This window comes from Plecotus auritus (assembly GCF_963455305.1).
Source record: "Plecotus auritus genome assembly, chromosome: 7".
In the NCBI taxonomy this organism is placed as follows: Eukaryota; Metazoa; Chordata; class Mammalia; order Chiroptera; family Vespertilionidae; genus Plecotus; species Plecotus auritus.
This window is the reverse complement of record NC_137774.1, coordinates 9,510,069-9,536,452: the sequence shown is the minus strand read 5'-3', so window position 1 is coordinate 9,536,452 and position 26,384 is coordinate 9,510,069. Positions and strand designations below refer to the sequence as shown.

Genomic DNA, 26,384 nt, shown 5'->3' with positions numbered 1-26,384 from the left:
CTCGGGGCGCCACAGGCCTCTTCAGGAAGTTCCCCCTTTTCCCACTGTGCCAGGCCCATGTGGCCCAATGAAGACGACGTCCGGAGCTTCTTTCCCATTCCCCACGCTTAGGAAGACCCTCTGCAAGTCTAACTTAGGCAGCAGCCCCCACTTCCGGCCCCTGGGGCTGGGGCTGGAGGACTAGGGGGCGGGGCTTCAGCTGCGCACGCCCCCGTTCGCTCTGAGGGGCGGACTCAGCGGCGGAAGTGGTGCCGTCTCGAGATCCCCTTCCGCTCTGAGGCGCCGCTGGGGCCGTGGTGCTGACTCGGCTGGGGCCGAAGAGCCGGGCCGGTGGCTGACATGCAGCAGGTGGGTCCAGCGGAGGTCTCTGGGGCTGGGTAGTGCCACCGGGTTGTGTCTTGCTACAGGATCCCGCCTTCCTGCCCGGCGTCCGTTCTTGGTTCCGTCCGACCCTGCCCACACCCCCCCGCGTCCCAGGTTCCGCCCCCTTCCTCTGCTCGGCCTCCCTCTGTCCAGAGCTGGGTCGGAGGTCTCTGGCCCTCCTCGGCCCGCCCCCTCGAGAGGGCCTGGAGAAGGCGGCCCGGGTCGCCCTCCAGAGTCCCCCTGTAGACTGTGAGGGAAGAGGCGAGGGGAACGGTATCTGGGTATTAAGGGCAGGAGTTGGATATGGGGAGGGGTCAGAGTTTCCTAATGAGGAGGAAAAGATCTACGCGTTCCGGTAGATCTGCGTCTGCCTGACATCCCGCCTCAACTTCCTTTGCAGTGACTTTCTCATTGACAAAAGAAGGGCCCTTTAAAGTATCTTTCTTGAGTTCTTACAGGTGCATAACAACAGGAACATTCATTCCTAACTGCATAGTTGACACATGCCCTCCTCCCATTTGGGGGGGGGGGTTCCTCCCCGTCAGCAGCTCCTTGTTTTCTTCCTGCTGCTCTGACAGCGGAAGTGCCGGTTCTGCTCCAGCCCCTCACTCTGTCACTGAGTTTGGACGGTCTCACCTACTCCCAGGGCTTCAGCGTTACACCACTTACGTACCGAAAGGCGCCCAGACCTACAACTTAAGGGCAGCCCTCCCTGCAGCCCCAGACCTGGCCACCCAGCTACCTGCCAGAATGGCAGCTCCACTTCAGCTGGAGCACACCGCGTTTGAACTTGAAGGGCCTTTTCCCCTGCAGACTCATTCTTCCTCTGCCACACCCTTTCCTAGCGGGAAAAACTTGGACAATATCTTAGTTTCTCTTCTCCCTCAATTCCCACATCTAAGAGGAGACCTAGCCCAGCGAGTTTCCTTCTTTTCTGTTACCACCTTTGTTGGTGTGTTTCTCGCCAGATGATTGCAGTGGCTTCCCAGCAACTTCCAATCCTGGCTGCCTGCACCCACTCTCCAAACTGTAACTCTTGTGATTCTTTTAAAACACAAGCCTCCTAGTGTCACTACCTGGCTCAACACCCTTTGATGGCTTCCCATTACCTATGGGAAAGGCTGAGTTCCTAGCGCAATTTGCAGTGCTCTCTGATCTGAGTCTCCTACGTGCTCCCTAAGGTGCAGTAATATGGCACTGCAGGCTGCACTTGCCCACACCTTGCTGTTTTCTTTGTTTTTGCAGACACCAACCCCTCTACATAGAAAGCCTCTTCTCTTATCTGCCAGGCTACCTTCTACTTGTCCGTCAGCACGCTCTGCTCAGGTAGCACCGCCCCTAGATCACCCTTCCCACAGCCCCCAAGGCTAAATACTCCTCCTCTATGTCCCTGCAGCACCCTGTCCATAATAGCATAGTGATTGAGAATGCAAACTCCTGAATCAGGCTTCTTGGCTCCTGATACTGTTTTGTGACCTTGAAGTGGGTGCCTCAGTTTTCTCATCTGTAAAATGGAGATAGTAATGTGCCTACCTCACAGAATGATTGGGAGGATGAAGTGAAATAATGTGTGTATAGGGCTTAAAACAGTGAGCCTACAGGTGCTCAATAAATGTTATCTGTTATTGTTTATGTAAAAACAATACAGAGCAGTGGTTATGACTTTTAATTTCGTAAGCTGCTTGAGGGCAGTTGGTGTGGTTTACTTTCTCTGTCCCGGAGCCTGAAAGCTTGGCTTTTTGTCAAGAAGTTAAATACTGTGGTGGAGGGCATTGGGGGCAGGAGCTGGATTTATTGAGTGAGGATTTCAGAGTGAAAAAGACCCAGACTTGATGTCTGTCTGCTCAGTAAATGAACTTGGAAATGGATGTTACATGGCAAGCATGAGTTCTAGAGAAATGTGCACAGAGCTCTGGGAACCCAAGGCAGAGAAAGGCCAAGGATGGTTTTGACAGTTAATGAGGGGCGGGGGAGGGTGGTGGTGGTGGGAACTCTGCTGTGCTCAGAGAATGGAGAGCTGGGTCCTCTACACTGAGTTCTTGTGGGGGAGAGGATGCTGGGCTGGTCAGAAGAGCAGAGGCACCTCCTGCTGAGATTGGGGATTCTTTTTCTGGATTGGCCATGAGGAAGGGCCCCTTGGGTTAGGAGCCTGCAGGCACCTTGCCCTGGGGTGGTCCGGAGGCCTGGTACCAGGTATTTGGGGGCAAGCCCCCTGGGGTAGGCTCAGTCTGTGGGCAGGGTCTGTGCTTGAGACCAGAGCCTGGGCCTTTGCTCAGGTTGTTTGGCTTGCCTGGAATGCTCACCCTCCTTGCCTCCAGGAATAGATTCATAGATTCTTCAAGGCCAGATTCATAGATTCTTCAAGGCCGAGGTCAGATGGCTGCTCCTCCCTGTGGCTTTCCCAACCTCATGCACTCGAGCCTGGGTCAGATGCTCCTTTTTCAGGAGCCCACAGTCCTTTTTTTGTTCCTTCTTCCCTAAAACTGCTGATCACAGCGTAGCACTGTTTATTATTTATCTGTCAGCCTCCCTTACCAGACCAGGAGCTGCTGAGTGTCCCCAGGGACCAGCCATGTCTGGCACGTTGTAAGCTCTAGCATGTGTGCGCTGCATTAATTTGGGCTCTCGCACACTTAGACTTTCGCAGGTAAGACAAAAATCCTGTCATTTGACCGCTCATACTTGTTCTATCGAGTGGCAGAGATTGTTGGCTCCATTTTATTTTATTTTATTGATATTTTACAGAGAGGAAGGGAGAGGGATAGAGAGCTAGAAACATCGATGAGAAACATCGATCAGCTGCCTCCTGCACACCCCCCACTGGGGATGTGCCCGCAACCAAGGTACATGCCCTTGACCGGAATCGAACCCGGGACCCTTCAGTCCGCAGGCCGACGCTCTATCCACTGAGCCAAACCGGTTTTGGCGTTGGCTCCATTTTATAGATGACGAAGTTGAGACTTGGCAGCTAAGGTTAAGGTCACTCATTAAGGACTTAAGAACTACCTCCTAACTCCAGGTCCATAGTTGTGTTCTCAGAGTCCTAGCCCCCAAAACAGCAGCCACATTATCGGGACAAGGGACAGGGAGGCCATCACATCTGATCAATTGTGTATCCCCATTGTGAACTTTTTCTGGCTGGGAAGTGACTGATCCTGGCTTTTGTCTCATTAGGGCTGGTGCTGGGAGGAGTCTGAGTGGCCCCACCCCCACCCCTGCAGGGGACCTTCCCCTGAGTGGGCTGATGGGGACTGATCTTTCCCGGAAGATGACTGGTCCTTTCCAGACTGACCTTGAGAACTTGATCTCATTAGCCTCAGGTTTTATCCAACAGCAATAAGGGGTGGGGTAGGGCCTGACTCACCAGCCCCCAAATCGGCCAGGGTCATAGAATCACGGAGCTGGGGGCATCCTGACATTTAACAGGGCCTGGCATGTGGAGGGGGCAGGAGGGCTGAGTGGGTCTGCGTTTGTTAGGGTTTTCCAGTAAACTGTTCCGTCAGAACCTTCCGGGCCGGGGAGGGGACAGTGATGAATATAGTTTCTGTTTTGATTTGACTCTTCCCTGTCCACTTCCCCAGAAGGAAGGGAGAAACGGGACTCTGGCCTCGGTTTTGCAATCTCATTTGTCACCACTGCCATGTCCTCTCTTTGAACTCCTACTTGTCCAGGAAACTTCCCAAACCCTCGGTGGGTGGGGCAGAGTAGGGGCTGTCAGCCAACTGTACCGAGGCTGAGGGCGTGGGCCACTGAGCCTGGACTTACAGGACAGTCTGTGCCATCCGAGGTCAGCTCCCTGAGACCGGAGCTCATCCTCCGACCCAGCGGTACCCATGGAGCCCTCATTTGGGCAGAAGTGCCGTGTGCTGGGCCTGCCTGCACATGCCTGGCCCAGGGCCCGCCTCTCCCCTGTACCCACGGCCCCTAATGGTATAATAGCTGCTATTAATTAGGCATAGGCACTTTGCATGTGTTATTTCTAATCCTTTTTAAGAGGTCTGTGATGTGGGCACTATATTGTCCTGTCCCCGTTATTTAGACGAGGAGACTGAGGTTCAGAGGGTGATGTGGTTAAGAGCCAGCCTAATAAAAGGTGGCGTTGGGTTTTTGACTCATGCCCTTCCTCCTATTACAGGGTGGGCATTGCAGATCCACAGAGCAGTGAACTTACTGGACACGTACCATGGCCAGACAGTGTGGCCTGGGCCTCAAGGCTCCAGAGAGATGGCTCTGTGTAAGGGGAATGCTGAGCCAGAATCCCAAGATCTGGAGTTGGGGAAGCCTGGGGGAGAGGGACAGCTTTGCCTAGGAGGTGACATTTGAGCTGTTCTCATCAGTCAGAATTTTTCCCGTGGGAGGAGGTCAGCCTAGCGTGAGAGGACAGGGGAGCAGAGGCACAGAAGGAAGACCAGCCGGCCATACGGTGTCCTGGGAGCAGTCAGTGGTCAGGAGATTATTGGGGTAGCGCTATTAGCCCCCCTCCCCCAAACAAGAGAAGGGGTCATGCTGGGGTCTTGCTCAGTCCTTCCTCCTTGACCTTTGCTCTCCAAGGAATTTAACTCACCTCTCCTTACCAGTCCAGGATCAGGGAAGGGGAGGGGAGTGGCCACCCTGCCTGCGGGGATCTAGGAAACCAGTTCTTGCCAGCTAGCGGGGGCGTGTCTGGGCCCTGGACCAGGCGGGACACCAGCAGAGGGTGGAATCGAGCTCCGGGAGAGGTGGTCTGGACTTGGCTGGGTGTGAGTGTGTGCGTGCGCTCCTGGAGGGAAGCGTGTCAATAGTCCTTCAACACATTTCCTCAGTACCTACAGTGAGCCTGGTGCCCTTCTGGTCCTGGGCACTCAGCAGTGGGCAGAGCCCTGGGAGACCCTGCTGTCATGAAGTTTGCATTCCAGTGGGAGAAGGCAGGCCTAAACACAGGCCGCTAAGCATATAGGTCTGGGGCGACAAGTGCTGTGGAGAGCTCAGGTTTTAACAAAGGCCTTTTGGGGTGATTTTATTACACTTCGCTATAGAGTAATACCGCCCCCCCCCCCCCCACACACACACACACCTGAAGGGCTTTGCCAGCTGCTTGTTCCATCTCAAAGCACCTGCCTTATAGATGTCAGCCCTAGGAGGTAGCAATTGTTGCCTTTTTTATTGTGGTAAAATACATACTTACCATTTGAACCATTTTTAAGTGTACAGTTCTGTGGCATTAAGTACAGCAGGTCCTCAATGGTTCAACATCCTTTCATTATAATGCATAATGTTGCCGTAGGAACTTAACTCTTGTTTATATCAACTAGCCTGTGGTACAATTAGTCTCGTTATGCGCAGTTTTCCTTAAAGTCACAGAACCTTTCGAGGATAAGTGAGGACTTGCTGTATTTTATTGTTGCCTTTATTTAATGCATCTGAAGAAACCAAATCTCAGAGCAGTGATATTTGGCCCAGATCACACAGCTAGTTAAGGGCGGACTGAGATTTGAACCCGGATTTCAGAGTCCAGGTCTCTTTCCGGGGTGTCAGCTGCCTGCTGTTATCTGCTGGGAGTCCTGGACCCCACCCAAGGCTCCTGCTGTACTGGCAGTGCTAGCGGTTCCTGGGGGCCGGGGGCGGGGGGTTGGGGTGAGGTGGGGTGAGGGCTTAGCTTTCCACCTTGCCTAGAGACCTGATTTGCCTCTTCCTCTCCACTCCTCTTTCCCTTCCAACCTAGGATGATAAAACCCCCAATTTCCTCCCTCCCTCCTTCCCGCCTCTTCCTAATCCTTAGCAGCTCAGCTTCTGCAAACACAGGATGAATATCAAGCCTGCAGCCAACTCAGGCGGACTCCTTCACGCCACGCGTGCTGTTCCGCTCCTGGCACCTCGGCAGGCGGTTGGGAGGGGCCGGTGACAGCAGGCGGTGGGGTTGGGAGGGAGGTGCTGCTCCCGGGGCCTCACAGCACTCATGCCTGCCTCCCCCCATCAGGAGGTGGGCCTGGTGGCATGGAGGCCAAGCCTAGCTGTTCTGCCACCTCCCACCGTCCCGGGCCAGGGGGCCAGAGAACAAGAGCTTCGGGGACTGTGAAGGGCAGGTCCAGGCCAAGGTGGTTTTCACCTCTCAGGCCGACAGGTGGTCTGAGGGAGCTCAAAGGCCTGTTGACGTCTTCTGAGTGAGCGTGCCACGGAGGTGCCTCAGGGGTGACCCCAGAGTTTGAAGAAAGTCTGACCGGTGAGGGTCTCTGGCCGCCTTCTGGGGCAGGACCCATAACAGTCCTCTTTTTATGTTTTATGTAGGAAGGTTCCAAATAGGGATTTACTTACTTATTTTTGTTTCTCTTGCTTAAAAAAGGGAGGTTTTTTTAAAAAAAAAACCACGGACCCTTTTCCTTGGTGAGAAGGACTTGCCCAGAGTTACTTGGGATTAGGGGCTGCCCCTAATAAGCCTGGGACTCGGGCCTTGTCCTGACTGCTGCTCGTTCTATTACAAGCTCACTTATTTGGACTCTGAGCTGCTTTCGTGGGGGAGGGAGATAATAGAAACTCTCCCTCCGACTCTGGGCAGCCACCCCCACCCTTGCTTCAGACCCCTCGTGTTTGGCTTCCTCACACCCTTGTGTCTGCAGCTCTAGGCTCCCCAACACCTCTGCTCTCAGCCCTTATCTGCGTCTCTCGCTTCATCAGGGATTTCTGGATGTGTGTGTCAGTGCTATTGCCACTCTGAGCGCTTCGCACACCCAAGCTGCTGCCACCCAAGTCCTGTCCCCAGGGAGGGCAGGAGGGAGAAAGCCAGGGGGAAAGACAGACAGACACAGGAGCAGCCTGGGAGTAGGGAAGCCATAGTGCCCTGAAGTGAGACAGGGCAGAGGGAGAGGGAGACAAGGTGCAGGCAGATAGAGAAGACGAGGAGAGAAGCACAGGAGAAAAGGAGAGAAGGGGTGGAGAGAAGACTCATAGGCGGGAGAGAGATGGGGAGGAAGACCCAGAGGGGGCGACAGCATATGGGCAAGGAGAGGGGGTACACAGACACTTACAAAGCAAAGATAGACAGCAAAGGGGAGAGATGGAGACAGGTCTGACAGGAGACGGGAGGGCTATTAGAGACAAGGAAATGTCACCGCCCTGGAGCTGCGGCCCTGCCACCGTGAGGGATGCGCTGCGCGTCCCGTCTGGCACCAGGTCCTGCTGATAGATGTTGTGGGTCCCATTGCCAGCGGCCTGTCACATCCCTCCTCTCTGTCTCCATCCAGAGCTGCACTCAGCTTTCCTTCAGTACCCTCCAGAAGAGCTTGTTATGGGGACCCCAAGAGTGTGGTATTGGGGGGTGGCCTTGGGCTGGTGCCTCTGCTGGGAGCCGTCATTGGGGCTTGCGCAGAGGCAGGGATGGATGAGCTGGCTTGCTCAGAACCTCCTGCCAGCCACAAACTGGGGGCTTGTTTTGGACCTCGTAGATTGAGGGGATTGTGGCAGGTAGTAGATCCAGCACATGTTTAGAGGAAACAGCAAATCGGGAGGAAGACTGCTGAGCTCTTGCCTTCCCGGGTCAGAGACAGATATCCAGGGCTCCCCTTCCACTGGCCCCCAAATCTGTCCCCTGGTGCTGGCCAGTGAGAAGACTCAGGGAGACTGATCAAGTCCTACAAGCTCAGGCTCCACTACGCTGAGTCAGCTCCTCTCTGGCTCTAGACGGAACCTTTTCTTCCCCCACCCAGGAGAGGGGCCTCTGAGGTTCCTTGCAGCACATTGGTGGAGCAGAGATCTTAGGCCTGGGGGCTGCAATGGTCATGCCCCAGGGAGGGAGTGCCCCGGAGTCCCCTTTGTCTCTGGAGTTCATAAGAATGTCAGTCGCGCCGAAACCGGTTTGGCTCAGTGGATAGAGCGTCGGCCTGCGGACTGAAGGGTCCCGGGTTTGATTCCGGTCAGGGGCATGTACCTTGGTTGCAGGCATATCCCCAGTGGGGAGTGTGCAGGAGGCAGCTGATCGATGTTTCTCTCTCATCGATGTTTCTAGCTCTCTATCCCTCTCCCTTCCTCTCTGTAAAATATCAATAAAATATATTTAAAAAAAAAAAAAAAAGAATGTCAGTCGCGTAGGTGCACAGGCAGTGAAGGGATGGCTACGTCCGTTCACCTCTCTGAGCTGGGCTGTCTCCCCTGCAGACTAGGAAGAGCCGTCCTGCCCTGTGTGGGCATGAGGCACGGCCACGGCCAGTGCTCTGCAGGCAGTGGAGCTCTTGGGTAGGGGCTGGCTCTTCTCTTTAGGGTTTGCCCTGGTCTTCTCTGCTGCGTAGCACGTTGCTGAGGGCCAGGAGCCCCTCTGGGCCACCCACTTATGCAACACCCAGTCACTAAGCACCTCCTAGGTGCCAGGCCTTGTGCGGGGCTCTAGGAGACGGCAGTGATCACGTCAGGGCAAGGCCCTGCACCCATGGGTTTGCAGAACAATAAAGAAGACGTTTCAGATAGCGATGAGTCCACTGAGCAGGTGCATACTTGACACTGACCGGGGCAGGAGGGTGGGAGACTCCGAGGAGAGGGCTTTCGACTTTTCATTTGGAAGGGCTGGGAAGGACAGCCCACACAGCAGCGGGAGAGAGCGAGGCCCGAGGCCCGAGTAGGCCCGGGTGAAGGGACCTGAAGAAGGCCAGGGTGGAGCAGTGAGACGGGAGGACTTCTGAGAGGAGCATGGCAGAAGCTCCCCCTCGGGGCCTGGACTGCGAGGGCCCATGAGGGGGGCGCTGTTCCCCTCGGACCAGTGGGAGCCCCGTGGTTGGAGGGTTGCAGGCTGGGAATGGCAGGATCGGCTTGATGTCTTGAAGGCTTTCTCTGGCTGCTGTGTGGAGAAGGGGTTGTTGCCAGGGGAGAGAGGCAGCCTGCAGACGCCCATTAGGAGCAAGTGGTAGTGTCCAGTTGAGAGACATGGTGGTTGGGCCTCAGGTGGGGATGGTGGGGCGGAGCAGAAGGGACGGAGATGTCCTCCCTCCACACCCCAGAGCCCTGGGAGACTCTGCTCCAGGAAGTCCCTCCCAGTTGCCACAGATTAGGGGGTGGGAGGGTAGGCCTGGCTCCTGGGAGGGAATGTGGCTTTGTGCTTGGAAAACAAAGAACAGAGCTTGGGCCCTCTTCTCCTGGGGGTGGGGGGAGGGCCGGCCAGAGGGGCGGCTGTTGACACCAGAGGCTGAACCTCGGGACTGGGCTGGGCAGGAGCTGGCTGCGTCCCCAGACACCAGGGAGGACCCCAGAGCCCTCCCGACGGTGAACCTGGGCCGCTGGGCTTTGCAGGGGGTGGGAGAGGAAGAGACAGTGAGAGGGATGATCACACCTCTCCGCCTGGAAGCCCCGCTGCTGGGAGGGATTTGGGCAGAGAGGGCCCTGGCCTGGGGTTGGGAGGGTGTGTGTGTGAGTCAGAGGTTTTGGGGAGTGAGTGGGCGCCTGGGGGCTGTGTGTGAAGGATGAAGGAGGTTAACGGGACCTCCAGGACCCTAAGATGCTTGGCTTGACCCAGCCACCCTGCCTCCTCCCGTAGCTGTGCCGCTGAGGCCCCACCCTCCCTGCCTTGAGGTGGGGGCCCACCAGGATGAACAAACTGTCCAGGGATTTGTCCTGTGACTTGGAGCGCAGCCTGCCAGCCGTGGCCTCCCTCAGCTCATCTCTGTCCCACAAGCAGAGCCTCTCCTCGCACTTCTTCCTGCCACCTCCCGAGAAGCGCCAGGCCATCTCTGATGTCCGCCGCACCTTCTGTCTCTTTGTCACCTTCGACCTGCTCTTCATCTCCCTGCTCTGGATCATCGAGCTGAACGTGAGTGGGCTGGAGGCTGGAGGCACAAGTTGTGCTTGGGGGCACCTGGGCCTCGGTTACTCCACCTGCCATGCGGGAGGGTTGATGTCCGGGTAAAGTGAAGAATGGGAAGAACAGCTGTTCTCACCTTCCAGCAAGGAAATTGGAATTCAGAGAGCGAGGGGTGGAGTCATTGTCTCAGGTCCCTCAGCAAGCGTGGAGGATGGAGTTGAACCTCCCGATTTCTACAAAGAAGGAGAGACCCCAGCATTGAAACGTGTCTTCTTTCTGCCCTACGTTGCTTTCTGGCTTCATTCATTCATTCAGCAAACATTTCTTGAGCCATTACTGTGTTCTAGGCACTGTGCTAAAAGCACAGGGTACCGTGGGGGGCAAACCAGTGTAAGCTCCCAGTTCTCAGTGACTCCCCGCTCTCCCTCCCCATTTTGGACCCTCCAGGACCCTCCAGTTCGGCCTCTCAGGGTTTGGTGAGATGCCACCAGCAGCCTGGAGACAAAGGTGCCTCTCAGTGTAGGGTCCACCCCGCCCCCTCGGCCAACTGGTGGGGCCTGATCTCTAGGCACTCACAGGGCAGAGCATGACCGACCGCAGAGGCAGGAGCGGCGGGAGCAGGGCCTCCCGGACTCGGGCTTGTCCCAGCTCCTCCTCTGTGCTAACTGTGACCTCGGCGAGGGACGCAGCCTCTCTGAGCCTCCCCTCGTGTCCTCCGTAAAGTGAGGGTTCTGGACGGCAGATGCCCTTCCTGCGGGTCTCAAGCTCGGGTGACAGGAAAGGAGGACTTTGTTGATAAAAGCGAGGAATTTGGAGAAGGGGCTGGTTGAAGGGTGAAGAGGGTAAGTTTGATTCTGGGCACGTGGAGCTGGAGGGCAACCAGGGCTCAGAGGTGACTGTCCTTTTTTTTTTTTTTTTAATATATATTTTTATTGATTTCAGAGAGGAAGGAAGAGGGAGAAAGAGATAGAAACATCCATGATGAGAGAGAATCATGGATCAGCTGCCCCCTGCAAGTCCCCCACTGGGGATCGAGCCCACACCCCGGGCATGTGCCCTTGACCGGAATCGAACCTGGGCCCCTTGAATCCGCAGGCCGACGCTCTATCCACTGAGCCAAACCAGCTAGGGCATGGTGACTGTCCTTTGCCCACAGCGATGAGCTGGCACCTTCATCTCGATAGAGCCACAGCCACACGGATCTTGGGGACCATCTTCCTGATGAGAAGCCGAGGCCCAACAAGGTTCAGGGCCGTTCAAAGAGCTTCTAAGGTCTTAGCGTTCTTCCTTTTGAAGGTCCATCCAACATCAGAGCAAGCACCGTGTTTCCCCCACATCCTTCCTCAGGGTGTAAGTGCTTGCCAGGAAGGAGTTGGACATGTCTTGATGATTGTACTTCTGAGATTACTGGCTGTATTGGCTGTAATAGCGCCACGGTCATTGGGCGTATGTGGGAGTTCTTGCAAAGTGAGAAACCCTAACCTCCCAATTGTGTTCACATGTGATGAAATGTTTAGGGTGCTGGGTTTAGCCATTAGTAGAGTTAACAAAATGCCTCACTTGGGAGACACTTCAAGTTTTATTAATTTTCAATTTTGTAGTTTTGTTTTCCTATTCTGGCACATGTATCTTTTTAGTTTTCTAACAGGCTGTGTGGCCCAGTGGCTACAAGGACCCAGCAGGGTCATAAGGTCTTGCTGCCAGAGACTGGGACTTGGCTCTCCTGAGTCCGGATGCTGCAGTTGGTGCAGGCAGGTGCCCAGGCAGGGGGAGAGTTCTCTGTAAAGAGAAAAAGTGGATGCCCAGCCGGTGTGGCTCAGTGGCTGAGTGTCGACCTATGAACCGGGAAGTCACGGTTCGATTCCCAATCGGACACAGGCCTGGGTTGCGGGCTCAGTCCCCAATGTGGGGCATGCAGGAGGCAACCGATCAATGATTCTCTCTCATCATTGATGTTTCTATCTCTCTCTCCCTCTCCCTCCCTCTCTGAAGTCAATAAAAATATATCTTAAAAAGAGAGAGAGAAAAGGTGGAGGACAGAGCTTGAGGGGTAGCAACTGTTAGGGGTGAGAGGGGCTGTGGAGCCCAAGAGGGAACAGATGAGGAGAAAGAGGAGGGCAGGGCCTGGGTGGGGTGGGGTGGGGTGTCATGCCAGGCATGGGGGTGTTGAACTCCACAGAGATCAGGGTAGTCTTGAGGTAGAGGCATGTGGTGGCGGTATGCAGAGTTGGGGGCGTTTCTAACATCAGTGAGGGGCGGAGGGCCTGTTTAAACTGCTGGCTCCCTGTCTCAGCACCAGAATCACCAGGACACTTTATAAAGATTCCAGATGTTCCGTTTACCCTAAGATTCAGACTCCGTGGTCTGAACATCTGTATCTTTAACCAGCCTCCCGCCCCCAAACTCCGATCACCTGCCAGAGACTAGAAACCCCGGTCCTGGTCTCAGTGGTGGTGGCTGCAGCCTGGCTCCGACATCTGTCCAGGCCCCCTCTCTCCCTAGCCAAGGTCTCAGGGTCCCATTGAAAGTGTGTGGGTGGCTACGGCAGGGACAGGGGTGAGGACAAGTCTGCTCACTCCACGCCATCCTCTCCAGCAGCGTGATGGATTTTGCCCATTAAGCACAAACCTAATCAATTGATTTGCCACCTGGGGCTCCGTCTGACACCACTGCCCACGCCCCGCCCCTCTCACCCCAGATGGATGGTTGGCTGGGAAGATGGAGCACCGAAGTGGTGGGAGGGAGATGAAATTATGTGCGGCAGGCTCTAACCGGCCAGCCCACCTGCAGCATAGGGCCCAGTGCCTCCCTCGCACGGCCCCAGGCCTCCACAGGTACCCCTGCCGGGTGGTGTGCCCACGATCACCAGTGCTTGACCCCTGCTTGCCTGGGCTGCCTGGATCCTTAGAGGGAGGGAGGGTACTAGTGCTGGGGTCCCAGGCCTCTGGCTGAGCTCCCTTGGTGCTTCGGGGACCCCCAGGGGTGGTGGCTTAGCATCTACAGCCTCTCTTCCAGGTTCCACCCTTCCTCTCTCCTCCCATCCCGGGAGGGGAGGGGCAGCCCCGGACTGGGTTCTGCCTGTAGAGCTGTTCGTATCTTCCTCTTCCAGACCAACACAGGTATTCGGAAGAACCTGGAGCAGGAGATCATCCACTACAAATTTAAAACTTCCTTCTTTGACATCTTTGTGAGTGACCTGAGACTCCGGGGAGCAGAGATGGGGCAGGGACAGGACTCTGGCTAGACTCTTCTTACTGCGGCACATTCTGACCTGAGCAGGGAGTCTTGGCTCCACCCTCAGGGAGTCCTCAGTCTTTAAAAGGGCTCCTAAGTGAGTCCCCACCTTCAGAGAGCCCCCAGTTGGGGGGTGGGGGTCGCCAAGACTCGGGTCCAAGAAGGTCACATCCAAGTTGTCCCCAAAGAAGCACTGGCTCAGCTGTTCTTTCCCAAGGTGTGCACACCCATGTGGAGGGAGCCTGGGGTGCCGGGCTGGAGGGGAGGGGAGCCTTCAGCAGGGGTAGGGGCATTGGCTTGCCTGTGATGGCTTCCCCACCCCCAGGTCCTGGCCTTCTTCCGCTTCTCCGGACTGCTCCTGGGCTACGCGGTGCTGCGGCTCCGGCACTGGTGGGTGATTGCGGTAAGACGCCACTTTCCCAGCAGCTCTGGGCCCTGGCGGGGCTGGTGCAGGGGACCAGGTGGAGGAGGGCTCACTCCCCAGCCTCTGTTTTCCCTCTCTCCTTCCTCCCTTCCCCTGGACAGGTCACCACGCTGGTGTCCAGTGCCTTCCTCATTGTCAAGGTCATCCTCTCTGAGGTCAGTGGCTCAGGGTCTGGCTGGTCTGGTGGGCGTCTGGCCTGAGGGATGGGCTTCTCTTAAGAAGGGGCCATATCTCTGACTTTGGGTATCTGAGTTGGGGTGAGGGGGTAACCTCTCCTTTGATACTCCAAGAAATCGTCCATTTTAAAATATATATATATTTTATTGATTTTAGAGAGAGAGGAAGGGAGAGGAACAAAGAGAGAGAAAAATTGATGAGTGAGAAACATCAATCAGCTACCTCCTGCACGCCCCCTACTGGGGATCAAGCCCACGGCCTGGACCTGTGCCCTGACCAGGAATCGAACCATCTTGGTTCATGGGTCGACGCTCAATCACTGAGCCACACTGGCCAGGCCCCAAGGAATCATCTTCACCGGCTTTCCCCCTCGCCCCCTACAGCCCCAAGAACAGAAAGTTCTTCCTCCAGCCTAATCTCAGTCCATCCTGCCGTAGAATTCATTCCTCATTCATCTCAGAGCATGTGCCACAGAGGGTCCCCAAGCAGCTGGTACCAGGGGTGGGGGGTATGCCAGGAAGGGGCCCTGCTCTGGGATGTGGTGACCCCCTGCCATGGAGCTCAGCCCCCTCTCCCCACAGCTGCTCAGCAAAGGGGCATTCGGCTACCTGCTCCCCATCGTGTCCTTTGTCCTTGCCTGGTTGGAGACCTGGTTCCTTGACTTCAAAGTCCTCCCCCAGGAGGCTGAGGAGGAGCGATGTGAGTGGCAGGGGTAAGGGAGGCAGTGGGGTCATGCCAGCCCCCAGAGAGGAGAATTTCAGGCCTCAGAGCCAGTTCTGAGCTGTCTTGCCAACCTGAGTAACTCCCAGGGGCCTAAGCGTGTGAGCCCGGGGCAGGGGGACCAGGCTGCTGGCCTGTTGCTGGTGTGGGACAGTGGCTGCTGTGTCTGCTCTCCCAGGGTACCTTGCTGCCCAGGCCGCTGTCGCCCGAGGACCCCTACTCTTCTCCGGAGCTCTTTCCGAGGGCCAGTTCTATTCACCCCCAGAATCCTTTGCAGGTGAGGGCTGGTGGGTGGGGAACTGCCTTCAGGGAGGGGCTTTGTGAGGAGGGGGGTAGGCTGGGGCTGCTCTTTCTATTCCTTCTATGGTCTCCCTGGGGCAAGCCAGCAACCCTCCCCCACACAGTTCCATCCACCCCCCCACATCCTGCATTTGTACCTGAACCCCGCCACCTCCCTGCTCTCTCTCCCCACCTCTTCCATTGTCGCCTGTGCTCGTTCTCTGCAGGGTCTGACAATGAATCAGATGAAGAAGCTGTCGGGAAGAAAAGCTTCTCTGCCCAGGTGTTTGGCTGCCCACCCTCCCTCCCTCCCTTTGGATGGCACCACAGAGAAGGGCCAGTCTGGGCTCAGCCAGGGTGGGCAGGGGCTTCCCAGCAGAGCTGGTAGACCTCAGCAGCTTGAATGCCAGTCAGCGCCCATTTGAGTGTCAGCCCCATTGCTGTCAGGCCCACTGGTCCGCCTCATGCCCGGGCACACGTGGGGAGCAGCCGTAGCCACAGCCCCTGGCCCCAAAACCCCTCAGGGCCTGGGAGACCGGCGCACACCCCATGTCCGGCTGGGTCAGGCTTCCGTGAGAGGTGTGTGTGTGTCTAGGGAAAGAACCAGCCACAAGCAAAGTGGGGTACAGGCCCCCGGCTAACCCCCCCCCCCTCGCCTCCCCTCCCTGACCAGGAGTGGGAGTACATCCACCAGGGGAAGGAGGCCATGGCTGTGGTGGACCAGATCTTGGCCCAGGAGGAGAACTGGAAGTTCGAGAAGAATAATGTGAGAAGCCTCTCTCCCGCCTGCCCTGCCCACGTGTGTGGGGAGTTTTCCCTCCCTTTTCTGAGGCCTGAGAAATAAGCCAGGGGTTACACGGTGGAGCCCTTCCCTGCCCCAGGAGAGGGGGCTGGGCTGGGGGTGGCCTCTTGGCAGGAGGTCAGGCTGGATGTGTCCATGGCCGCTGCCCCCCACTGCCCCCTCACTAACCTCCCCACCCCCATCCTCATCTCCCTGCTGCTCTGCTCTCTGGGCTTAGCTTTGAGGGGGAAGCCAGGCTGTGTCCGGTATTTTATTTAATGATCAAACAATATTACCTAAGAAGATGGCGGAGAGCTTGGGAATCAGGGAAGCATGCCCGTCCCTGTCTCTGGCCAGTGCCTCTGGCAGCCCTTATGCGCCTGGAGACGGTCCTTCGTGGTCACGGCCACAGCTGTGCTCCTGTCTTTTAACTTGATATCAGCAGCTTTTCCCTCCTTGTTGCCGGACATTTGTTAGAACCACTGTTTTTATAACAGCTGCTGGCTGCTCGAGTATCCCCAGACTCCTGGAGTTTTCTGCTCTGAGCTGTTAAAAACCTCAAATACCTGTCTCCCATTCCTGAGCCACCAGCCCATCACCCCTGCCCTCCCGGCCACCCACCTCCCGGCCTCCCTTCTGTCCCTCCCACAGGAATACGGGGACACTGTGTACACCATCGAGGTTCCCTTTCATGGCAAGACGTTCATCCTGAAGGTGAGGGAGGGAATTGGGTGTTCTGGCGTGTCCTGGAGCCTCTGGGACTCCAGGTAGGGGCGGAGGGGCCCGCTGGCAGATTTCTCGCCACCAAGAGGGAAGGGCTGGGGTGCCCGAGCACAGCTGGCACCACCCAGCCCTCTGCCTGCCCTGCCTAGACCTTCCTGCCCTGCCCTGCGGAGCTGGTGTACCAGGAGGTGATCCTGCAGCCCGAGAGGATGGTGCTGTGGAACAAGACGGTGACCGCCTGCCAGGTGAGCGGGCCAGGGCCGAGGCCAAGGTCATGGCAGGTCAGGGCAGTGCCCTAGCATGGCCAGCTACCCCAGGCGCCCTGGGCCATGCCATGGAACTGCTCTGTGCCTCAGGTTCCCCATCTGTGAAGTGGGGGTGATGGCAACAGTGTCTCCTGGACAGGGTTGGGAAAGTAGACGGCGCCTGGCCCAGGCCCCAGGAATGGGAATGGCTGTTGGTAAAGGGACCTGAGCACGGAGCAGGCGGGGCTAGGGTCTCCTGGGATGGGCCGCACCGCATGTTCCCCTAACACCCGCAGATCCTGCATCGAGTGGAAGACAACACCCTCGTTTCCTACGATGTGTCTGCGGGGGCCGCGGGCGGTGTGGTCTCCCCTAGGTGAGTAGCCACCACACCCCTCCTCTCAGGCAGGCCTCCTGCCCCTGCATCTTGGGCTTGGCACCCCCTGACCTAACCCTCCCTCTCCCAGGGACTTTGTGAATGTCCGACGCATAGAGCGGCGCAGAGACAAATACCTGTCTTCGGGCATCGCCACCACCCACTGCACCAAGCCCCCAACCCACAAATACGTCAGGTGAGCCTTGCCTGGCCCAGGGTCCTCCCAGCCAGCCCCTCGCAGGCGGCGGTGAGGACAGGGCGGGGACAGTGTGTACAGCTGGGACTCTCCTGCTGAGGTCGCCTTTCTGTCCCCTGTCCCACTGGGCTTTGTCCTTCCCGCCTAATCCCGCTGACCCGCTGCTCCGTGTGTGGAGGCTGGGGGAGTAATGTCTGGACCCACGCCACCCACTCTGGGCAGCTCCAGGGATAGACTGGGTTGGGGCCCGCCCCGGGCGCCCCAAGCAGGAGGTTCGGGTCTCCTTTGCCCATCCTCTCCCTGTCCCGATACCTTGCCCTTCTCCTGAGCGCTCGCTCGAAGTCTGCCAGAGGAAGAGGGGTGACGCAGTGCCTGCCGCCTGTTCCAGGCACCCCGCGGTTCTCCGTCTGTCTAATCCTAGACTCCAGAGCCACAGGCGGCCTCCGCCCAGATACCCCCCTTCCCCTTCCTTCCTGAGGCTCGCAGAGAGCACTCTTGTTTGGGTATCAGACGGGGGTTCTGGTCTCAGCACGACCCGGACTTGCTGGGTGACAGGCAAGCTAGTTTCCTCTTGGGGTGCCAACTTCCTTATCTATGGAGTGGGCTTCAGGGTGCTCAGTGGAGCTGTGGGCAGATGAAATGGGACCGGATGTGAATACAGCCCAGGCCCTCACCACCTCCAGAGAGGGCGCCCCCTCCTGGAAGCCACCAGCACCGCTCTGCTCCCTGAATTGGGCAGGGGTGAGAAGTGCCCGTCGGCCACCCCTCACAGCTGGAGCTGACCTAGACTGACTGGACAGTGGTGAGGGCTGGGCAGGTGGGGGGCGCCCGGGTGTGCGGACCTGGCAGCTGCAGTGGGAGTGTATGAGCATCACAATGGGGTGTGGATGGGCAGCCGTGGGTTCTGGGCTCCCTCAGGGTAGCAGTTGCTGGACCAGCGGATCCCTTCCCTCTTCCGCCCATGTCCAAGGTGGGCCAGGAATGGAGGGGGGGAGTCAGGGGCCTCGCCTGGCTCCAGAGGCCCCAGTGGTGCCTCTCTCCTTAGGGGCGAAAATGGTCCTGGGGGCTTCGTCGTGCTCAAGTCGGCTAGCAACCCCCGCGTCTGCACCTTCATCTGGATCCTTAACACAGATCTCAAGGTGAGAGGCTGGGGCTGCAGGCAGGCTCCGTGCAGTGGAGGCTCTGCTGTGTGATCTCGGGGCTCCCCTCCTCTCCACCTCCGTTCTTACTCTTAGATTTGGGGCACAGAGCCCCAAATCTTGCTGCCCTCAGTAGCCCGAGGGCCTGTGCCTCTCATTTCTTACCTCTGGCTCCTGAGGTCCTGAGGAGAGTGGCTGGCTGCCAGCCTAGCCCCTCCCAGGCCTGTTTGGCTGGCTGGTGCCAAGACCTGGGCACAGGATGTTCTTCCTGCCAAGGGTGAGGGGGCGAGGGTGGCCTCGGTGGCATTCCAGAGCTGCACCTGCATTCTTGCCCAGAGCACTCCCTGCTGGTGCCTTAGTTGAGGGAGGAGCCCTGCTGAGAGCTAATCCCCACCTTCCCTTCCCTTCCCTCCCCAGGGCCGCCTGCCCCGGTACCTCATCCACCAGAGCCTCGCAGCCACCATGTTTGAATTTGCCTTCCACCTGCGGCAGCGCATCGGAGAGCTGGGGGCCCGGGCGTAACTGTGCCCCTTGCCACCCTGCGGGCCAGGGTTCGGTCGCTACAGCCTCCAGAGCCAGAGAGGGGGCCGGCAGGGCTGCCCACAGGACCTGGCCTCAGGAGGACGAAGCAGTGCCCTCCCATGGCATCCCCCTGACCCCAAGCTGCCACCTTGGCTGTGCCTGAGCCACAGCCATGAGCAGGGTGTGGGGTCAGCATCTAGACTCCGGGCTCTGCCACCGGGGCAAGTGGAGTCTGTCCTGCTGATGTTTACATGGCGCCCCTGCCCAGCCCGGGGCAGGGTCTGGAGTGGGAGCCTCGGACTTGGTGGATGAGGGCCAGGGCCCTGGGCAGGATGGAGCCAGAGCGGCCTTGTCACCGGGTTTAGGTGCAGGAGCCCCTTCATCTGCCTGCTCTCATCACAGTTTGGGGATTGTTTAAAGGGTCTGGGACCTTTTTCCACATGTACTTGTGGGGGAGCGGGTGGCAGGTGGGGATGGTGGGTGCTGTCAGTGAACCCCTGCCTCTCCCAGGGTCTCTCCCTCCGCCCAGGGACTCCTTGGGGACCTTTGTATTTTGAGCCAATTAAAAATATGAACTCACCAGGCCGGTTGAGTGTCAACCTATGAACCAGGAGGTCACGGTTCGATTCCCATCAGGGCACGTGCCCGGGTTGCGAGGCACATGCCCGGGTTGTGAGCTCAATCCCCAGTGTGGGGTGTGCTTGAGGCATCCAATCAGTGATTCTCATCATGGATGTTTCAATCTCTCCTTGTCCCTTCCTCTCTGAAATCAATAAAAATATATATTTACAACAAAAAATAAAACCATGAACTCCAAAGTAAAAAAAAAAGCAGGCCCTCCAGCTGGCCACTTGAGGGAAGGGAGGGTAGCATGCAGATGGTGAAGGAGCGAGCCACCACTGTGGCCAGATACGTGGCACATTCTCTCACCCCCTGGAGCCAGTGGATTCCGTTTCTGGACTCTTCCCCCCCTCCCCCCCAGCATACACACACACACTTTCCTGAATGGCTCAACTGGGCAGATGACAGGGCAGAGAAAAATGCCCCATCCACCCCTGCCAGGCTTCCTGTGAGGAAGGTCAGGTTAAGGTCTTCAGTCCAGGATTTGAGAGGAGGTAGGAGAGGCCAAGCAGGCCCATAGCAGGCCCTGGCTGTTTCTGGGGTCCCATGACAAGCAGGGGCCTGGAGGAGGGGACTGGGCTTCCTGGTCACTGAGGCACCTCTGTCAGATCCTCCACTGGGGGTCCCTCCTGCTCCATTCGTATGTACCCCCTGTGCCTGGCCACACAAGAGCCAGATCCCAGGCGAGGGCCAGGGTGCTGCCCGCCCTCCTCCCTCCCTCCCTGCCTGCAGGCTCCCATCTCGGTCCTGGCTGTGTGTGACCCTGGCCAGATCTGCATCAGAGCCTCCATTTCCTACTTTGTAAACATTGTCATAGGGCTATTACAAGATTAAAGATGCCAAGCTCAGGTATAGTGCCTCAGTCATCAGGAGTATGCAGTCCTGCCCCAGGTGGGTGCCAGCTGTCCCCACAGGCCCTCATCTCGGCTCCTGTCACTGCCTCTTCTGGTGCTTTGTCCACATTCCTACTCCCCCCCTCCCCCGCCCACCACCTTGTGTGCCAGCTTACAGCCCAGCAGCCATCCTGCCATCCTGCTCCCTGTGACCAGGCCCAGGCCCTGCCCAGGTGACATATTGGAGCTGGCAGGCCCCAGAGCTCTGGTCAGGCTGTTGTGACCAGAAAGTGGGGGGAAATGAAGCCCAGAAAGGGGCAGGGACTGCCCCATTGTCACATCTGTTAATGGCTGATTTGGAGCTAGAGCCAGGTCTGCTGGCTGCCACTCATCGGAGCCCCTGGATTGCCCCCTCACGCTGTTTTACCCCAATTGGGGTATTGGGAATAGAGCTGGGGGCCACTCCCACACATTGCTGCACCCTGACTGGCTGGATTTGGGAGACCCTTTCTCTGACCACTGGCCGTGGGGGAGGAGAAGGTTCCTGCCCAGGCTCCAGGTGGGGAGTGAGCCGCCCGGATCCCTGCCACCGGTGTGGTGCTGGCAGTCCAGAACTGGCCTCTAATGCTGACACCCGAGGATGTGGTTGCACTGTCCCTTCCTGGGGAGGGCATAGTCGGGGATGTGCCCTCGAACCCAGGCAGGGGAGAGCAATGGGCCGGGGACCTGACCGCCTGGTACAGAGCCCAGAGGGGCCTCAGTGCCTGCACTCTCCTGCTCTGTTTACAGACAAGCTGCTGTCCTCCCTGGCTGAGGGGGAGGGGTGGGGCCGAGAGCAGGTGCCAAGGTGGCACGAGGCTGGGCATGTGCCTGGTCTCAGACAGTGTCCAAGGAGTGTCAGACACCTGGGGGTGTTGCACAGAAGACCCCTGCCCCCACTGGAGTATCTTGATCTCTTCGGAAGCTGACCTCTGACCTGGGGCCAGCCAGAAGTCCAGGCACCCCACCCCCCATCCTGGGCCCAATGTCCCCAATCAGAGTCTTGGCTCTTATGGCATCTGACACCAGAGTGGCTGAAAATAGCCCTGGAGGAGGGGAAGAGGGGCTATTTAAAGGGCCTGGAAGGAGCAGAGAGTGAGGCTGATCATGGCCACCTCTGAGCTGAGCTGCCAGGTGTCGGAGCAGGACCGTGAGCGCCGAGAGGCCTTCTGGGCTGAATGGAAGGATCTGACACTGTCCACGCGGCCTGAGGAAGGGTGAGTGCTGGCCAGCTGGGGTCCCTCCTCTCCTCCCCAGCAGCACCCCTCCTGAGCCTTAGGAAGCCCGAGCACAAAGTTTCTCAGGGTGGGGTCACCCCTCCTGCAGCTCAGTGCCCCTCCCCCTCCCCCCAGGTGCTCCCTGCATGAGGAGGATGCCCAGCGGCATGAGACCTACCACCGGCAGGGCCAGTGCCAGGCGCTGGTGCAGCAGTCGCCCTGGCTGGTGATGCGCATGGGCATCCTTGGCCAAGGGCTGCAGGAGTACCTGCTGCCTTACCAGCGAGTGCTGCCGCTGCCCATCTTCACCCCCACCAAGTTGGGCGCCGCCAAGGAGGAGCGCGAGGAGACCCCCGTCCAGCTGCGGGAGCTGCTGGCACTGGAGACAGCCCTGAGTGGCCAGTGTACGGAGCGGCAGGACATGGCGGAGATCACCAAGCAGTTGCCCCCCGTGGTGCCTGTCAGCAAGCCAGGCACCCTTCGTCGCTCTCTGTCCCGCTCCATGTCCCAGGACGCACAGAGAGGCTGAGAGGGACTGTGTCTCCCGCTTCACTGGGCTGGGCCCTTCCTGGCTAGGACCATGGAGGGGAGCTGCTGGCCTTGGATGCTTTGTAGTTTGCCCAAAGTTGGGGGCTAGGAGAGGAGGGAGTCAGAGGCCAGGATGCCTGGTTCCCCTGAGTTCCATAAAGGGAGGGGAGCAGAGACAGTGGGCACCAAGTGTGGAGAGCTAGGGCCAACAGGTGAATAGCCCCAGCCCAGGAGAAGGGACAACAGATGCTGATGAGGGAAAGAGGTGCCTGAGAGGGGTGACCCAGCTTCAGAGAAGGACAAGGGAGAGTGTAAGGAGATGGGAAACGCTCTGGGAAAGGCTTGGAGAAGACCAGAGGGAGGGGGATGTGACGAGGGCAGAGGCAGGGTGGAGCCCCCAGCACCCTCTGTTAGCGCTGCAATAAATGCTCAATCGTGTTCCAGTTTCATGTCTTTCCTTGTGGTTGCGGGGGCCACCCATTGGTGTCACCCCCTCCCCATGCTCACTGCTGGGAACAGGCCCTGCATCTGAGCTAAATATGGCAGAGCTAGTGGGTACACCCATGTTTGGGGGGCGGGTAGAGCTGTAAACAGGGGGCTGTCTGTCCAGTCCCCCTTTGGTACGCTGACTCTGCTGTGCAGTCTGGCCTCCGTGTCCCGTCCCCTGGCACAGGGCAGTGCCCAGGAGGCCAGCTGGCATGCAGGGTTTGTTTGATCTCCTGGAGAATATGGAGGGAGCTGGCACTAGGACTGTCCTTGGCTGTGTCTCGGTGTGTGGACGTGGTCAGTGACCCCGAGGCTGACCTGCCTCAGCTCTGAATCCAGACAAGCAATCCTTGGCTGGGGTCAGGCGCTGCCCGCTCCCTCTGTGGGAGCCCAAGGTAGGTTGCTGGGGGTGGGGTGGGGGCAGGTTGCTGTCTGGGCCCCCTGCAGCTGTTGTGGCGACTCATGTTCCAACCTGGCTGCCTGGCGCAAGAAGCAGGCCAGGGGATGGTAGCCTGCCCAGGGCAGGGGGCACCGGGCTGACGCACAGGGGTCCCACTCCAGGAAAACCCTGGAGCCGCGCTGCAGCATCCACTTCCTGTTGGGAGGTTAAGAGGAGACCTTGGCATCTTGGCAGCCTGGCTTCTGGAGCTCCACGCAGGGCCTGCGGGCCTGGCCTGGCCCCCTCCCCCAGAGGGCGCTGCAGTGGGCTGGGAAGGGAGGGGGTCAGCAACCCAAGACCAGCGGGATCCCAGATCCCTGGGCCCAGAGGCTGAGGCCGCGCCCCTGGCACCCTCCCGCCCTCACCTGGGGCCCGCGCCCCGACGGGACCGGAACGTCCCGAGCCTTCCGCCCTCGGCGGCCCCAGATAAGTGGCTCCGAGCCCGCAGGCCGTCAGGGAGGTCCGGGTGTTCCGCTGCTAAGTGCATTAGTCGGCTCGCCGTTCCTATCGCTGCCGGCATCGGACAGGCGGGGCGAGCCCGCTCTGGGCCCGGGGCGACGGGACGGACTGTCCTGTCCACAGTGGGGGTGGGCGGAAGGCGCCGGGGGCGGAGGAGGGGTCGGCAAGTACGAAAGAGAGGCCTGCAGGAGGGAGTTGGGGTGCCCTTACTACGGAAAGGGGGTGGATGTTGGACAGGGCGTCCCGGGGAAGGGAAGGGGAGCCTGGCGGGGGGCTGGGCCCTGGATGGAGAGCGCTGAGAGGGGGCCTGGGAAAGGGGCTGATGCGAACACTGGCAGAAGAGAAGGGATGGCGGGCCGGGCAAAGGGGGTGCAGGGCCGTGGGGGCGGGAGGAGAGCGCGGGGGCTGCGGGGGGTTGCGGGGGATCGCAGGGTTATGGGGTGGGAAGCTGAGCTGCGGGCCCTGGAGCAGGCCAGGTGGGCAAAGCGTGGAGGGCGGCGGAGGAAACGTGGGCAGGGGCGGGGACAGATGTTCCCGCGGGGGCCGCCGTCCCCCCCACCCCCCGCTTGTCTGCAGCCGGGACACTAAGGGAGATGGATGGGGTGGGGGAGACGCAGCGCGTGTGGCCCCGGGCGGTTCTGAGCTCCGCCCCGCCCCACCCCAGCCCTAGCAGCAGAGGGATGGGGCGGGGGTCCAGCCGCAGATAAAGGGGCTGCGAGGCCAGCGGGGCACCAGGTGGGCCTCGGGAGCAGCAGGAGCATGGCAGACCCAAGTCCCGCTGCGGGAGCAGCCCAGGACTCGCACCCGGGCCTCGCGGAGGTGGCCTCGGCCTACCAGCGCTTCGAGCCCGGCGCCTACCTCCGCAACAACTACGCGCCCCCGCGGGGGGACCTGCGGAGCCCTGCCGGCGTCGGGCCCTGGAAGCTGCGCTGCTTGGCGCAGACCTTCGCCACAGGTGAGCGGGGAGCACACGCAGGACCAGGAGTCAGCAGGGAGCCGAAGGGGCGCGCGGGAGAGCCGGTGGGGACCGAGGAGCGGGGAGTTGAGAGGTGAAAACAGAAGAGGAAGAGGAGCGATAGGAGAGAGACCCGTGCACGGGGTGGGGAGCGGGAGGATGCTCAGAATTGAAAGGTGAGGTGGACGGTGCGGGACAGAGATCAGGAGGGACGTGGAGAAAGAGAGACAGAGATTGGGAGAGAAAGAGACTCCGGGGAGAAACGCCAGCACCCCAGGCTTTCCCCACTTTGTACCCCTAGAAGGTAGGTACGCTTTTACAGTTAAGCTCCCTTCTCAAGGTATGTTTTTAGGACTCTGGTTAGTCCTACTCCAGAGCCAATGCTTTTTCCAGATAGAGACACACAGAGGAAGAAGCAAGAGAGGGAGGGAGAGGAGAGGAGGGAGGGAGAAGCAGGGCCAGGCAGGCACCAGGACCCTCTTCCTCTGCCCCATCCAGGTGAGGTGTCTGGACACACCCTCATCGACATTGGTTCAGGCCCCACCATATACCAGCTGCTCAGCGCCTGCGCCCACTTCCAGGACATCACCATGACAGACTTCCTGGAAGTGAACCGGCAGGAGCTGGGGCTCTGGCTGCGGGAAGAGCCTGGGGCCTTTGATTGGAGCGTGTACAGCCAGCACGTCTGCCTCATTGAGGGCAAAGGGTAAGGGTGAGGGCAGGAGGGTCTGGCAGGGGCCTGCCCATGGAGTGTGCTGGGAAGGCAACAGAGGACTGAGCCTGGGGCGTCCCGGGCCCTGATGATATCCTCTGTCCCCGCAGTGAGTCATGGCAGGAGAAGGAGCGCCAGCTGCGAGCCAGGGTGAAGCGGGTCCTCCCCATCGATGTGCACCAGCCCCAGCCCCTGGGCGCTGGGAGCCTGGCGCCCCTGCCTGCCGATGCCCTGGTCTCTACCTTCTGCCTGGAGGCGGTGAGCCCTGACCTTGCCAGCTTCCAGAGGGCCCTGGACCACATCACTACACTGCTAAGGCCTGGGGGGCACCTCCTCCTCATCGGGGCCCTGGAGGAGTCCTGGTACCTGGCTGGGGAGGCCAGGCTAGTGGTGGTGCCCCTGTGTGAGGAGGAGGTGAGGGAGGCCCTGGTGTGTAGCGGCTACAAGGTGCGAGACCTCCGCACCTACACCATGCCTGCCCATCTTCGAACAGGCGTAGACGATGTCAAGGGCATCTTCTTTGCCTGGGCCCAGAAGAAGGTGGGGGTGTGAGGCCCTGTGCACCCAGTGCCGGCAGCCCTCAGCCATCAGATTCCCTATTACCTGAGGCGGCACCTAATAAAGAAATGTCTGTCCTACTGTGTGTCAGTGCTGTCTGTGGCTCTCCTGGGAAGCTACAGGGCCCAGAGCTCTCTCTTGTGTTGTGGGGGGAGGGGAGGGGGGAGGCACCACCCTAGCCTTTGTTTTCCAGAAGCTCCCATGAACATAGATTTCTGTATCATGCATCTTCCCCAAACTAAGGAAGGCTTAGGTCAGAGGGACCTCAGCCAGCATCTGCTGTGTGCCAGGCACCTCCAGCCTTGGGCAAACTACAGCCCGCGGGCCGGATCTGGCTGTTCTATCCGGTTCTCTTGGTCTCCCCTCCGCTCCTTTACTTTGAGTTTATATGAGTTCACACAAACACTCCATCCATGCTTTTGTTCCGGCCCTCCGGTCCAGGTTAAGAACCCATTGTGGCCCTTGAGTCAAAAAGTTTGCCCACCCCTGTCTAGTCCATTGGTTCTCACACTCAGCAGCAGGTCCTGTTATCCGGTTTGCAGGTGCCGCTCATAATGGCTCAGACCAGAGGGATGGGGAATTAGGAGACTGAAGTGGAACT

The 26,384-nt window shown here is 58.9% G+C and overlaps 3 protein-coding genes across 5 annotated transcripts; all 3 read left to right on the top strand.

The window, feature by feature from the left end:
• Nucleotides 1-210: 210 nt before the first annotated feature.
• Nucleotides 211-19,730, top strand: STARD3 (StAR related lipid transfer domain containing 3). Of its 3 annotated transcripts, none has more exons than XM_080679557.1 (15): nucleotides 211-348; nucleotides 9,857-10,129; nucleotides 13,230-13,307; nucleotides 13,680-13,757; nucleotides 13,880-13,933; nucleotides 14,537-14,654; nucleotides 14,854-14,952; nucleotides 15,182-15,237; nucleotides 15,628-15,720; nucleotides 16,387-16,449; nucleotides 16,608-16,703; nucleotides 17,000-17,079; nucleotides 17,171-17,275; nucleotides 18,321-18,414; nucleotides 18,832-19,730. In XM_080679557.1, exons 2-15 carry the CDS (start codon nucleotides 9,908-9,910, stop codon nucleotides 18,934-18,936), a joined length of 1,341 nt encoding a protein of 446 aa, XP_080535683.1. In that variant the 5' UTR covers nucleotides 211-348; nucleotides 9,857-9,907; the 3' UTR covers nucleotides 18,937-19,730. The 3 variants fall into 3 exon arrangements, with proteins under 3 accessions (XP_080535683.1, XP_080535685.1, XP_080535684.1); XM_080679559.1 differs by having other exon boundaries at nucleotides 253-348; nucleotides 9,998-10,129; XM_080679558.1 differs by lacking the exon at nucleotides 211-348 and adding an exon at nucleotides 9,483-9,585.
• A 1,265-nt stretch (nucleotides 19,731-20,995) lies between these two features.
• On the top strand, nucleotides 20,996-22,612 carry TCAP (titin-cap). The gene is made up of 2 exons (XM_080677238.1): nucleotides 20,996-21,646; nucleotides 21,782-22,612. Exons 1-2 carry the CDS (start codon nucleotides 21,537-21,539, stop codon nucleotides 22,173-22,175), a joined length of 504 nt encoding a protein of 167 aa, XP_080533364.1. The 5' UTR covers nucleotides 20,996-21,536; the 3' UTR covers nucleotides 22,176-22,612.
• A 1,346-nt stretch (nucleotides 22,613-23,958) lies between these two features.
• On the top strand, nucleotides 23,959-25,860 carry PNMT (phenylethanolamine N-methyltransferase). Its single transcript, XM_080677237.1, has 3 exons — nucleotides 23,959-24,513; nucleotides 25,012-25,219; nucleotides 25,336-25,860. The coding sequence occupies exons 1-3, from the start codon at nucleotides 24,318-24,320 to the stop codon at nucleotides 25,775-25,777; spliced, it is 846 nt and encodes a 281-aa protein (XP_080533363.1). The 5' UTR covers nucleotides 23,959-24,317; the 3' UTR covers nucleotides 25,778-25,860.
• Nucleotides 25,861-26,384: the final 524 nt, after the last annotated feature.